Raw genomic sequence first — 15,391 nt, 5'->3', positions numbered from 1 at the left:
AACATAAAATCATTATTTAACTGGAAATTATATTATTTCTTTGCACATTTCGGCAGTCCCGATCTCACAGATGCCAAAGAAGCCTCTTCTTTCATTATTTTGGTCACACAGCTTTAGTGATTTATGTTTATAATTGCATTTTTCTTTCTTCTCAAGATTGAGATACTGCATTGTTTGCTTTAAATATACCAATAACTTAATGGGAAAAAATTAAGTTACTTGCAAAAGTAAAATAAAGTGTGTTGCGTCTTTCTCAAATCTGAAATGACACAGGAAATATTTGGGAACAAAGAAAGATAAGAAAGGTCTCACGTGATGTGATCAGAAGTGTCTTCTCTACAGTCAGGTCCACTTTTCAGTTTGCAGGTCAGGGCCTCACAGCAGTGATCAGTGCAATTCTTCATAGCACACAAAAGGGAGAGAAAGTTTAACAGGTTCTTCCCATCAACCAAGTACATTTATATTAAAGTACAAGACAGCAGGGAGATTTCACTGCTAAACTAAATTACTCTGTTACACCAATTCCAGTGGAAATGACCAAGGTATGTTAATAACTGGGACAAATGGCAAAAACAACACAAACTACCTCTTCAAAATCCAGACAGAATTATCTAATTATCCAAACAAATTTGCTTTGGTGGTACATATAAATTAACTGAAAGCGTCAAGGAACTATGCTTGTGTACTATTCAAACTCTCCATAAACAGGGAAAAAATTGAACCCCCTACAGTATTTTATCAAGCCTGCATAGTTTTGGTAGTGAGACCAAATGATCACATACACTATTTCCAGATGGTTATCACTGCAAAAATTTAAATACAATATTAGTGAAACCCCGGTTCATTAATACAGTAACTCTCCCACATCTGTGTACATTTTCTTCACCAAAAATGCAAGAGTGGTTCAATTCTGAGGAACACAGTTAAATAAGAGACTGAGAGAAGAAAACAACTGGTGTTATCGTGATAAAGATTAACAGTTGATCATTTGAGCAGCCATTATTAAATTACTTAAGCATTGTTTGTAATTTATATAAAAGGCAAAGATTATTTATATTCTATATTTTTTGGAAATTCTAACAAGTACTATGAAACATGAAAAATGTATAAAGACATAATGGAAAAGCATAAATCATGTTTTCACTCTTTGTGTGGATTAAAATCCTTTATATGGAAAAAAGGGGATGAACTCTTAAAAATATTGATGTGTCACCAACATAACTATTTAAGGTACAAATAACAACGATAATAATAACAGCAATATGTGAACCTTAGTGGTCAAGAGTTCTACTGTTGAACTATATCACCAGCCTCAAGTACTTTTGGCATAAGAAAACAGTTATTTAAAAATATAAATGTCCATAAGCCTGAAATCATTAGTTTTAATCAATTACATAAAAGGAAAACTATATATTGAAACAATATAAGAGTTGATTAATGTATTTCAAGAAAACAAGATACTATGTATTATCGAGACAGTAGTTTCTCTTCTGTGCATCGTGACTGTACACACACTGAAAATGTACCATTCCTCTACTGAATTTAAGAGCACTTCTGATTTACAAACGTTAATATACTTCTACTCAAAAAAACCACGGGAATGGGGATTAGTCAGAATGAGATAAATTTAACTCTAGTTTAATTTAAAAGGTCAAATCATTTACAAAAGTCCATACCGTGTTACAATCAGCAGAATATTTGCAGTGTCCTTTAATAAATGTTAAGTCATATAAAACAACATTCTGATATAATGTAACAGTTTAAAATTTCTGAGTAAATAAGGTGAAACAGAGGGATTAGCTGTCTCCTACAGAAAGTGAGTCATTGGAAGTCCTGGAGAAATTTCAGGTTCCACTTGGCTACCAGTTACTAGCTTTTATACTTGGAACTAGTTGCTTACTTACTAGTTACTTTTGTGAGCCCCACCTCTAAATCAGGATGACAACAATATTCATAAGGTAGGTTTGTCATAACAAAGGAGACAGGACATAGGGTATAATAAGATAATTTGAAGATTGTCAAACACTTATAATCTCTTCAAATGATAATTTTTGACTTGAAGATAGTTTGCTAAGAAAGTAGAATTCTTAGAAAATGAATATGCGATTGCTAGTGGAATATTCTACAGGAGACATCCATCAGATTGCATGAATGCCCTCATCCTTTATAAATGTTAACAGAATCATAGCATTTTAGGTGTCATGGGTTAATAATTCATTTTCTGAATGCTTGACTTTTTTCTCTTTTTGCACCTTTTGATTAATTTATCTCCTTGTTTACATATGGACTTGATGAGAAAATGCCAACTTTCTCTGCAGCAAGAACTTTCAGATCTATAATTGCTACTGCTTTACACATGATTGACCGACATTATGGATCTAAGAGATTTCTAAGTAATATGTCTCGAGAGGTAATAGGTGGCTGATGATTTAATACATTGAACTTCATACAGTCACTTCATAATCATATCCTGGCTTTTGAAAAATGACTTAAATCACTAGCAAAACACAAGTGCAAATCTACTTTTTAACTTTTGGGTCAAATGTATCTTTTGAAAGAACATTTAAAAAGAACAGGAAAAAGTAAAACCATCTAGTTATTGCTCCACTAAGTGTCCAATAAAAATTTAAACTGAACATATTCTCATACCTTAGGAGAGCCACAATCACAGTCTTCTCCTACTTCCAAAAGTTGGTTTCCACACACTGGTTTGGTTATTATATTTTTAGGAGTAGGTGCTTGTAGCAGGCACTTTGGTTTTTGAGATAGAATGTATTTTTGAAACCGCGAACGGCAGATTGTACTAAAATCCTTTGGGAATTTTGAACTGCAAGCAGAAAAACATACTTGAAAGAACATGAGATACAATAGAGTGACTTTTGCATGATTACTGAATAGGAGAATCTAACTCATCTAACTGTGTTAACCCAGCTCAGTGGAGATTCCAAATTAAGTAAATGTTAAGTGTCATGCTGTGTTATACATGGTGGGTGGCACGGCACACATACTACTCTAATTGAAATCTTTTTCCTAGACACACAGATGCAGAATTGGAAGTTTTCAAATCTCCATGTGGTTTTTATCACTATCCTAGAGAAGGACAAAAATAAATGTCACTATTTACTGCCATCCACTCATCTGGAACTGAAGGATGAGTGCTTAACAGACCACAATAATGATCCAATAAAATGGAATAATTACAAACTTCTAGGTTCTACAGAAATATTTCTCGTCTTATTTGTGAGCACCTCAAGAATAAAGTATGGGTAATTGCAAAGGCAAGATTTTCTTAAATATTCCGATGATTTAACAACTGTGATTTCACTTTAAGTTAAAAATTTTTGTTAAAGTTTAAATTTTATGTTAAAACAATATAACTGCCAAGGTTACAAACTCTACTTTGATAGTTGGTAAAAGCTGTACAAGAAGAGACTGGAAGTTGAGCTAGTGGTGTATGTAGTCTTTGAGGAAAAAATACCAATCTCACATAGGCAGGGTGAGCCTAGATCCTTTGCGATTTGGGAAGAGTCTTTTGTAATTTAGGGCTACATGATTTTACCTCAGATATTGACTCATCACACAACTGCCAGAGGGACACTTGGTGGTGTAGGGAATGTCAGGCATTCCAAGGACATGGCCCAACTCATGGGCCATCACTGCTGCAAGAGCCACGTTATTCTTATTTATACCCTGGAAAAAAAATTGAAACATCTGTTACTTCTTATTTATGAAACTAAACATGTTTTGTTCTGAATTATAAATGTGCAATACTCAAAAAGAATAGCTTGAATAAGGAAAATGAGTCATGAAGCTTCTTTCCCTGAAATTGCTTATTGGTTAATGTTGAATGAACACTTGAAATGGTTGGGTCCCATGAATCCAGTCATTGCATGGGTGTTCAGTATTTGCTGGACTCATGGGCACTAAATACTCAGTAAACAATGGCTAAATTAATTACATTCCTCTTGGAAAGTAATAAAGCACAAAATGGCAGCATAAAATGGGCTAGGAAATCTACAGAGACCATTATGACGCCTCTGACATTAGTGGGGCTTGGCTACGTGACACCTATCTGCACCCGTCTTCCTTCTGTGACCTCTTCCATCATAGATAACAAATTTAGAGTTATCTTGGGCCACAGAGGGCACATAGATCTCCTCTCCGTTTCATATTCCTGTTTGCATCTCTTAATGCTAACAAAAGTGTGAGGTCTTTTGACATGGCTGATGTTTCATAATACAAAGAACTTTCACTGCAAAAATTTACCAATACTTTCATTTCTACTTTTACTTACTTATTCAGCAATTGCTCCTTGGGCTTACTCTCTGCATAAAGAACATATTCGTGTTTCTACAGATATGGAACCCACAGCGAGCCTTAGTATGAGTTTACAAACCTCAATGACAGCGACCGAAGCTGGGGAACACAAGGAATTCGAGTTTGCCATTCCCACACGGCGATGGTAGAAGCCAATTCCACTGTGTGAAAGATGCAGAGACACCATCAAGCCCGAGCCTTGGAACCGTCAGTTGTATTGGTGATGTCATAGATTTCCTTTGTTGCCCTGGCCTTTTCATGTCCATTGCTCTCCAGAACAGCTTCTACTGTCCTATACCATTATAGTGATCACAGATGGTTTTTCTCACAGTCAAGAACTCATGTTATGTATCTTATACAAAAGGAGAAACACTTAGAATATGGGGCCTTGTAACAACTGATTGGGGCAGTGTGAATGAGCAGAAACCAAGGAACCCGAGAGAACTGTCCACTCTACAGATATATACCTGCCCTGGCTGGCACGGGCTCACCTGAGAAGCTGAGCATGATCATGGATCTTCTTATTCCCCAGGGTAGATCTATGCCATTGCAGAAATGTACTATACGTTTTGCCAATGTTAGGTTCCACTTTGATCTTGTCACCATCGGACCAGATTTCCATACCTACCAAGGCCACGTGAACATCCATAGTGTTATACATCTGTGGGGAGAGCGTTTTTCTTCATGAAAAAGTGCAGGATGCCTTCAGTGTTTGGAGCTTTTTTTGATCACATATGATGGATAAAGGCATGGGGCACTGGTGATGAACAATTTTCATTCTGAAGCTAGAAATCCTAAAAAATGTCTTTACTATAGGGTGTGTGATTTTACCTTGATGTTGATCTTTTTTTTTTTAGTCTAAATTTCCCATAACAGCTGTCCTGAAGTCCCTGTGACACTCTCAGCCCTTGTAGTGAAGTCACAGGGAAGCTCCAAGCTGCTATGTGGATACTCGTGGTGACAGGACAAATGTCTTACCACATTGAGTAGGTTCAGCACATCAGACAAAAAGTTTCTTATCACAGTGAGGTTCCCATTATACATCTTGTACTGTAAAAGGCAAGACACAGAGCACAATCAAAATTGCAAATTAAAGTTAAAAGACCAACAGGGTGTGGTATTTCACATTTATAGAAAAATTGCATATTTTAATACAATTAGCATCTCTTCATTCCATGACTGCCCTATTCAAGACTTTGTTTCAACAAATTCTGATTCAATTTCTTTTTTTGGGGGGGGGTTTGAGACAGGTTCTCACTGTGTAGTTGAAACTGAACTGGAACTCACTATGTAGCCCAGGTTGGTCTCGAACTCAGAGATACTCCTGCCTCAGCCTCCCGAGTGCTGGGATTACAGGCGTGCACCACCACACCCGGCTTTGATTCAGTTTTTGATGAGTGACAGATACGCCCTCATGAAATTACATTGTTATTATCTTTAAGTTCAGTAAGTTAAATTAATAGTTTAATTTTCAAACAATTTAATATTAATTAAAATTTGATTATGAAGCAGAATATATTAAGTAAAAACAGAGTCTAGTATTTTTCTCTATGAAATATGATTCATAAGTTATGTATAGTTCTGAGTTTTTTTCCAAATTTATGTGTAAATAATATTAATATTAAAGATATATTTATACTTATTTTAAAATATAAAATAATTTAATATTTTAACAATTTACTCTTTTATTTCTCATTTTTGCAGTTACTGTGTAAGTGTGAGTGGCCTTAAGCACTTCAGCAGATCTAAATATTTGGTGGCAGACAGATATTAAAATGGATTGGAGTGAAAACAGATACAGGCAAGCTGTGTGACATAGCCAGGAAATCAGGTGGACCAAATGCCTCCTAACTACAAAAGCTAATTACTTTCTTTTGCTTGACAAAATCAGCAAACGTTGAATAAATTGTCCCAGGAACACACAGATTTCATACTCACAAAGGCGTTATCCAGCACCAGAAAGAGATCAATGTACTTCTGTTCCCGCGGGAAGTCTTGTGGCTTTATAAATAATGAGAGCGTAGTGTTAACTCAGGCCTTTGTTGTAAGAGATTCAACGTCTTACGAAAGGTTTTCCCCAGAGAAAGATGAGGGTGGAGAACAAGTGGTCAACAAGCTTTGCACGCAGCAGGCACTGCTGCACGCTCTGCTGCACCACGGGCCCCTGCCGAGACAGCTGGACTCACAACTGTTGTAAAGCTGTCCTCACCTCTGTACGGTTCAGTGACCTCGACATCCTGCTCTGGCCTTGTTTCCTGCCAGCTCTTCTCACGCCGCATAAGCAATTCGCCATGTCTGACCCCTCCTGGCTGTGCATCAGGACTGCATGTTCGCTCTGCTCTGAGCTCTGCAGGGGCTCGATCAGGTATCTTTGGCCGTGTCGTGTGAAGCATCCTCTGGGAGACAGAGAGACCTGTGCTTCCGGGTCCCCTCGAGCCCAGACTCTAACACACCTGCTCAGAATGGCTCATTGCCTCGCCCCCTATCCAAATGTATACGTACAGCTATTCCCTAACCATCCTACAGTTTAAGCTATAGTCAGTATTTGTCAATATAAAACGATGCCTATCTTATTTATCCAGAGAGTCTGAAGAATTACTGAATTGAAGCAATCCCCCCAAATTCACCATCAACTTAGTAAGAATTTTTTTCAGCTCATTTGTTCATTTAGCAAATATTTCTTGGCAGATCCCAGGAATATAATGGGTACTGGAGTAAAGTGACGTAGAGATGCCAGGAGCTCCAGAGGGGAGAACAAGGGTTAGCAGATCACTAAGAATAGCCAGTAGTAGTAGTGTAAGGCATCTCCCTTTATAGTAAGATAAGTCATTTCAGAAGAGGACTCAAATCCATATAATGTTATATTATAAATCCAACATAAAAGGCATTAAAATTATACTCAAGATACTTTATGGTATGGGAAAATACAATTTCATATTATGTATCAACAATACTGAAAAAATTAGAAGTTTTCTTTAATATTTTACCCATGTGAAAGATATATTTGTCTATATATATAAAGGGCTAAAACACAGTAAAGTGTAAGTAATACTGATCATTCAGAAGTCAAATTTCATAGTAGCTGTCATTTTCTTATTTGGACTTCTTCTTACTCCGAATTTTTTCTAATTGGCAAGAGTTACTTATGTAAAAGGAGTACACACATATTCTTAAAAAATAAAGTTTAACAACTACAGAGTAGAATCATTATTAAAATATTATTAAATATTATTAAAATAAAACACGATTCCTTTAGAGTGAAGTAGATGAACTAGGAAATGAATCCAGACATCACTAAGTCCAGAATAGCACTCTTGCTTAAACAAAGTGGATCTAGACTTGGAGAGCAGCAGATTATGAAAGGACTATAGTGATAGTACTTTATTCCTCATCTTAAGCTCATGAGAAAATGACGCCTGACTTTCATAAATCCAACAGTGTCTCTCACCTCAACCCATCACAGGTGCTAATGCTGGCAAAAGAATCCTTCTCATTCAGGATGTGACCTTCATAGTAACAGTGTTTCTGGAATTAGGAAGCACACATATACTTTAGAAATACATATACATATAGAACATTGCTAAATCCCAGTGATAAAGAAAGCTGCCATCTTGAATATGCACAAAAGTTGAAATGGTGTCTTGGTCCTTATCACTTTCCAGAAACAAAAACAGTGAGAGCCTAGGAGGTTTTCTGAATTCGTGTCTGTTTTTCAGACCCTAATTTGCACTGAGGTAAAGTCCAGTGCCTAGCACATAAGTGCGCTTATGGAGAAAGTGGCTGTTGCTGCTGAGGAACAGCCAATCCCTCTGGGATTTACTGGTCTGTTGGGGGAGTTGCAGGTTGCAGGGCCAACTTTCAAGAAATTAGCTCCAAGGTGCATGTTAATAAAATCGGACTCCTACTTTTCAAACTAACTGGTGTAATTCATCATTGTTATAGGACTACTAGTGAAATCCCTTTATCAGATTTAAGACCCCAGAATATTTGTCTATAACCGAAGACTTAGACATGATTGGGGATCCATATGGTATTGGGGTAATATATGTGACATCATCTACAAACGATAACGAACAATCTCTGATTCAAAGTCAATGTACTTGCTGAAGCGTTGGAAAGCCAACGTGTGCGTGTGCGTGTGTGTGTGTGTGTGTGTGTGTGTGTGTGTGTCTTCTTTAGAAGATTCTCTGTAGAAACATTTTCACATGGAAGACCTGGAAAAGTACCATGTTGAGACATCATCAGACTCTAACATTTGAGCATGAATTAATTTGTCAGATACTCTCCATTGAGGACAAATGTTAACAAAAATCAGCATACCTATAACACGAGTGTTTTGAAAAGAGGAGGGGATGAAGCACTGTTTTGTGACAAAAGTATTGTGGGGTTTTTGTTCACTTATAGAGCTGTGCGTGCTTAGTGTGCCATGAAGGATGCCTGTGAGAAAGTACCTCAGTTTGGTAATATCTCTTCAATGAGCTTTTCTGTATTACTTCCTGCTCTTCTCTAGTTTTCTACGGTTGATGACATTTGGCTTTCTGTATAAGATGGCAGCTTGACCAGTTACAAACATATTCATTCAAGACCTGACATTCCATTGCTGAACCTAAGCAAAATCAACATACTTTAAAGAAACAGTAAGTAGTGACATGACATTTCAATTACCTATAAGGGAAAATATTGCCAACCTCCGGATAAAATGGTATAGGGACGAGTGGACTTTGGGTTGCTCTTAAAAATGCAACATTTAGAAAGCTCCTGTTACTCCTCCCTTTTAAACAACGGGTGATTTATTTTCTACCTGTTGTCTCAAAGGTCATATGTGAGCACATTGACTTCAAATACTTTTTTAAAGTTATCTTTGGATCTTTGCATTTTGTAAAGTCATTGATAGATGGTGGAATAGTTCCATGGAGTATTTAGGTCCTACCATGTTCTGAGAGCTCCTGGTTATTTCCTCTCCTTTGTGGGAGTGGTGTGTTTCAGTGCAGTATGGCACTCGGACATGCCTGTAGAGAGCAGAAAGCAGCACAGTACACTCAAGATGCTAAGAAAGGCTCCTTTACATGAGGTGACCTTCTGCACCTAAAGGAATTACAATGCCTATGATGAGAAAGAACTGACGTTCTGGCCCTTGATTTCCTTCCAACATGGACACTCACATCAAAAAATCAGTAATCATTAAATTGAAGGAAAGAAATACTCTCAATTACTTTTCAGTTGTTGGTGTTTTTAAAAAATGACAAATGCATCACTTTGGGAAATTTTGCACAAAGTACACAACTTTCGCACAATCTGTGAAGGGTGCTAGGTCACAAGCGCATATCAAGAACCATTGCCTCCCAAAAGTAGTTTATTGAGTAAACCTGCCTTGGACATATACTCATATAAAACTAATGGAAAGCCACATCAAAGAATGTAGTTTACCCAGGTAGAAGTGATTTCAATACATGGCAAAAGGTTCAAGGAAGAAAATCATACCAGTGGGTCTCTCTCATTGTTTTACAGGTTGCAAATGATTCCCCAGGAAAGGATCAACCTTCTCAGATAACATCAGCATGATTCAGTACCATCTACAGCCCAGTGCAGCTCCAACCACAGTGAACAGAGCCCCCAACATTCTCCTCTAACATTTGCTTACCAAAATTCAGCAATTACATCTGAGGAAGTACAACTTACTTAGCTTTTTGTAGGTGAAGAATGATTTTTTCTCCATTTAATTTGATCAGGTACTGAACTTCAGATATATAAGTTTCCTGAAATTTTTAATGGTGTAATTTTACCACATGATTTATATTTCTAAATATAATGTTGTATGTAGTACAAATTAGAACAATTATAAACACATATAAGCTAATAATAGTTCTCTTATGCCTCTAAAGTAAAGCATAGTTTGCACACTAAGGACTATCTAGAAGTACAATTACATAGTAACGATGCAGATTAAACTAGCTCTAATGTATGAGGTAGGGACTTAACATTTGTTTCAGTGTAAAATACAACAGCATCCTGAGCACATAATTGACCATAAAAAAGAGAATAATAGGGCATATATGTTAACATTATATCCAATTTTATATTTTGTTCATTAAGTGCATTGGTACATTTAGTTATAATTTATAATCACATTTCTCATTGGGAATTTGTAATTGTACATGATATATCTTGGTTCAAATCTAAGAATTAACTAAGATGGAAATTACAAGGTGAGGGAAATGTTGGCAACAGCTGGGTAGTCAAAAAGTCAGTAATCCTAATACATGAAAAATAACAATGTTGTTAACTACTGAGCTAAAGTTGGATTCTCCATTAAAGACAAGATGACTTAGAAAAAAATCAGTGCACCTGAAAAAAAAAAAGATTAAGGATAAGGTGAATAAGTGAGACTGGAGAGTGTAGGATATTGCACCATCCCCTACACGGGCTTGCCCTTCCTGGGATCCTTTGTTCCCCCTCAGATTTGAAGAAGTGTCCAAGTACTGCTTAACTACAAATCCATTTTGAAGAATCACATGATCTCTCCTGTACATATGGATATCAAGACAAATTATTCCATGTGAACTGTGACCTCACTTCAATTAGTGAAAAGGACCTTGTTTTGTTCCCAGGGGTTTGTAAAATCTACCACAGTCCTTCACAATGCTTACCTCTTTGCCTTGTTCCTCTGTCTGGTTGTTCTCCATTCCTTTTTCATGTAAACTGTGTAGTATTTTGGGATGAACTATTGCATGGAGATTAAATTCAGGAGTTTGTTTCATGGCTATTGGTAGAGAAAAAAAGTAATACTGATATAAAAGATTTAAAATTTTTAATTTCGTTTTGGTTTGGTTTGATGGTGTTGGTTTGTTGAGACAAAATCAAAGACCAGTAAATAGCTATCTAGAGAGCCAACATTAAGATCAATTTGATTCTCCTATCTTAATCTCCTCTCTCTGTCTCTCTTTCTCTCTCATTCTCCAGAGATGTCATAATGATGAACAGTTCTTCGCATGATCTCTTTGTATGAAAATTCTGGACCACCGGTGACCAGAAACAGAAATTAAGAAGAGGGATAGGTGAACCAGGAATTTTGGGTGAGGTAATCCAGCTCCTTCTTGCTCCATCATCCTCTTCAAAATCTTGCTAAATGCTCTCAGGCATCTGATTTTTCTTTCCTATGTCTTGTTCTTGGTGTGATGCAAACCTTAACTACGTATACCACATATCAAATATTTCCCATGCTGGTAATATTCAGTGAGACAGAGTGACTCAGGGGTTTGACCTTTTCTCCGATAGTAAACCCAGGTGTTCTTTCATTCTCATTGCTCTTAGGACTGGAAAATGGCAGCACACCTTCCGTCTTCTTTATAATCATCCAGTAACTCATATAAGGTCAGTCTTATTTTGAGTGCCTATGTTTTCTAAACAGACACTAAAGTGTCTGGCTTTAGAGACATTTTCCTGCTCACTGCGACAATAAAAGGGACTGTTAGAAAAACCACAACTTCTTTATCCAGTTTCCAACGGATGGGCAAATAGGTTGTTTCCAAGATTTAGCTATTACAAACTGTGCCGCTATAAACATGGGTGCACATGTGGTTTTTCTATAAAATGGAATACTACTCAGCCATAAAGAGCGAGAGAATAGATTCATTCATAGGAAAATGGATACATATTGAAGATATACTCCTAAGTGAAATAAATAAGTCCCACATGTGTAAATACCAAATAGTTTCCCTGGTGTGAATATTCTGCAACAATGCATAAGATTCTAATAAGATTACTGACATTTAGAAATGGGAGGAAAGGAGCTAAAGGTGTAGGGAAGGTGTGATACGTAGGGGAAGAACAAAAAGGGAAAAGAAAAAAATGTGAGAGAATGAAAAGATGAAAATAAAGTGTTTGTAGATGGGGAGGGGAGGAGGGGGTGAAGGGAGGGCAGAGGTAAGGGGAAAAAATGAGAATCAAGACTTGCCATGTAAAGGTACATGATCCCAACAATGAATGTAACTGTACTGTATCCCTAAATGTACCAATAAACTCAATAAAAAAAAAAAAAAGGGACTGTTAGGACACCAAGAAGTTCTCCATTTGGCAGACAGGGAGAATCTGAAGGGAGATGGTAAATGCTCCCAGACTTCTGCTGCAGTACTGTTCTGAGAAGAGTTCCTCATGCAGGAAATTTAGGAGTGTACCAGTAAGTATGCATTATTCAAATGTTAATATGAGTCCCTTTGTGAGAATTGTCATAGGCTTGAAATTAGCATGAACTTTAATAAAACCTGGTCCCAATCTGAAAGCTAACTGTGAAATTTTAGGGAAGCCTTCAAAGTATTTGCTCATCTCATTACTTGCTTCATTTGGATTTGAGGACATTTTCTAAGCATGGCTTATGAATTGATTTAGTCAAAGACCCTTGCAAAATTTCCAAAGTAAAAATCGTACTCAGTAGTGTCTCTTTAAGGACTATAAAAATCAAAGTCAAGAAAACTAATGAAATTCCAAGTTCTTACTTCTCAAAAGTATTTCACTTCAGAAATGGAGACATTGAGTCAACAGTATACTTTTTCTTTAACTACATAATGTCTCAATTCACTCTGTCTGATTTTTCACCTAATCATAGTAAAATACAATATAAAAGCGTTACATTCTTCTTGCAACAGTAATAAACCATCTCCGATGTAGCTTTTAATAAGAAAACTCAGATAATCATTCAAAAATATCTATTGAATGCTAACTTTAAGCTCGTCATGGGTTGAAGTTGTTGAGTCAAATCAATCAATAAATAGACTGTGATCCCTTTGCATTCTATTTGTTTATTACTTGATCTATTTCTTACCATCTAGATAGATTGACACATTGGCAAGTGATAAGTACTACAGTGCTGAAATATCAGAATAAAGCAGAATTGAATTCTGGGATGGAGGTGAATGTTGAAATTTTAAGTAGTGCAGTGTAGTATCTTTTGGGTCTATGTGTTTTAGAAAAAAATGCTAAGAGCTAGGGGTAATTCGGTTCATTTTTATATGAGGCTCTGGATTCAATCTCCAGCAACAAAAAGCAACAAACAAAAAGAAGCAAACAAACAAATCAAGAAAACGGTGATAGACCTAATAAGATTAATTTGAGATACACATTTTTAGAGGCTTTCTCATGAAACTTTTATTTAAGTCACAGTCTTGACTATGAATGCTTTTAAAGAAATGGAATAAGTGGTTTACTGAGCTGTATGTGTGTATAGCATGGTTATTTAAATCATTCTACTTTATCCTTTCTTTAGGTATAGTATAATTAAGCAAATGATAATTCTGTGGTAAACTTATATGAACCTTTAGGTGTATACTTTCCCTCTTCCAGTATAGGATTTACTACAAAAGCATCCACACAAGGAAATGTGCATGTTCATACCACTTTTTACATGGCTACAGTATTGATCTTTGGATCCTAGGTACACATGCCATTTTCTCAAGAGCACTTTAAGCATCCGTTAAGTAATGTGAATTCATGTAAAGTGTGATTTAATCATGCTTACCTGGAGTTTGAATGATGAGGCAGAACACACAAAGCAGGACCCAAGACATGTTGGCTACTGTAGACTGCTCTGAAGACTCAGACGGCATGAAGTTGTGGTCACCCTGGCTGTTGGTTTTATCTTTTCCTGCTTCTCTTTAAAAGTTCAAAAAACAATAAGACCTCAAACTTGTCTTCTGAGATTGAGGAATGTTTCCTAATGGCATTGGGAAATCATCAAGAAATAGCAGTGTTGACACCATGAGAATGTTCCTCATTTCTAAGAGGTCTTTATGTCTGTGGTTGCTGCTCACTAAGCCTCACATCTGGAGAGTGGCCTTGGATACTCTCACAGTGGTGGGAATGTGCAAAGGAGTCATACGCTTATTTAAACATTTCTATATCTTTGTGTTTAAAAATATATCAATATTCTGCACATATTTTGAAAAGCTGACACATAGAAAACAGAATCTAAAAAACAAGCACCAAACAAAGTCTTGCAAGCCAGAATATTGAAAAATCTGATTTTTGTTCTCTTTCTGTGCAAACAAAGAAAATACTGATATGAACATCTCCAGCTCTTGAAAACTTCATGTGAAGTTATATCTTCACATGTTTATATGCACACATGGGCAGAGCTACAATGAAATGTGAAAATGTAAATGATCTTAAAATGTTAGCATCAACCAAATTATGCCATACTGGAAGTATGTTTGAGGTGAACTATGAGCTTTACTTATAAAAAATAATATTTTTCAAATTGGGGAAAATAATATATTTTCATAGTCATAAATGACCAAGGTCTACGCGTTATATTCAGGTAGGTTTTAGAAAGGGGATGTCACCTGGGGGATGGAAAAATTTAAATGATATTAGCTAGAAAAGGAGTACAGCAGTTGGGTATATCATCAAGTCATGGGTACTTACACAATCGTGTTTGTTGAACTCTAGCATGGTTGCAGTGGCTTTAAAGTAATATATAAGGTAATAAGTATAGACAGTGCAGGCTATTTGTCGAGGCAAAGTTATGGAGGAAATGCTAATAAGCTTAAAAAAAAGTATTGTGTTTGAGAACTACATAGGTCATGAAATTGTCAGACTTTCTCATGAATTGGAGATAGCAGCTGAAAGAGACAGGGGAATCTGGAATAAATTCTAATGTTCAGCTTGAACAACTATATTAATTTTTGAGATGACATTTGGTGGATTGGTGGGGATTGAGTTTGGTACCACTTCAACAACAGAAGGTCTGTTTCCTGGAATATTCTTCAGGAGCACATCATTTAAAAGATAATCAATGTTTAAAAATAATCTTTGAGTATATACAACATGAAAGAAGTTTGGAAACAACTCTCTCAGTGGGGAGGGATGCTGTTTATGAGACAGTTGCCTGTCAGTCTATAAATTAACATTCGAGTAATAACAGTGAAGAAATTGTTTATTCAGAGCATCTGGAGGGAATGAGAAATGGCATAATTTAAAATTGTTATTCAATACAATATTGAAGGATTGACTAAACATAAGACTTGATTTATGATCATAAAACTAGGAAATCATTACCAACATCCTGATTACAAATAATCTT

At 36.3% G+C, this 15,391-nt stretch overlaps 1 protein-coding gene across 1 annotated transcript; it reads right to left on the bottom strand.

Moving 5' to 3' along the window:
• Window positions 1–308: 308 nt before the first annotated feature.
• Window positions 309–13,976, bottom strand: Adamdec1 (ADAM like decysin 1). Its single transcript, XM_010623793.1, has 13 exons — window positions 13,829–13,976; window positions 10,965–11,077; window positions 9,997–10,073; window positions 9,248–9,326; window positions 7,766–7,842; window positions 6,527–6,713; window positions 6,256–6,318; window positions 5,296–5,367; window positions 4,809–4,978; window positions 4,397–4,478; window positions 3,560–3,690; window positions 2,650–2,827; window positions 309–398 (listed from the first exon to the last, which is right to left on the bottom strand). The coding sequence occupies exons 1-13, from the start codon at window positions 13,914–13,916 to the stop codon at window positions 309–311; spliced, it is 1,407 nt and encodes a 468-aa protein (XP_010622095.1). The 5' UTR covers window positions 13,917–13,976.
• Between the last annotated feature and the right edge of the window lie 1,415 nt (window positions 13,977–15,391).

Source organism: Fukomys damarensis, unplaced genomic scaffold (assembly GCF_012274545.1).
Source record: "Fukomys damarensis isolate Sample0158 unplaced genomic scaffold, DMR_v1.0_HiC HiC_scaffold_18, whole genome shotgun sequence".
Classification (NCBI taxonomy): Eukaryota; Metazoa; Chordata; class Mammalia; order Rodentia; family Bathyergidae; genus Fukomys; species Fukomys damarensis.
This window is presented reverse-complemented; position numbering and strand designations above follow the sequence as displayed.

Coding starts and splice junctions, on each gene's coding strand:
- Adamdec1 (XM_010623793.1), bottom strand. CDS start 13,916: ATGCCGTCTGAGTCTTCAGAGCAGTCTACAGTAGCCAACATGTCTTGG. Junction 9,327..9,996: donor CTTCACCTACAAAAAGCTAA/GTAAGTTGTACT, acceptor TGCTCTCTACAG/GCATGTCCGAGTGCCATACT. Junction 4,979..5,295: donor TGCTGAACCTACTCAATGTG/GTAAGACATTTG, acceptor CTCTCCCCACAG/ATGTATAACACTATGGATGT.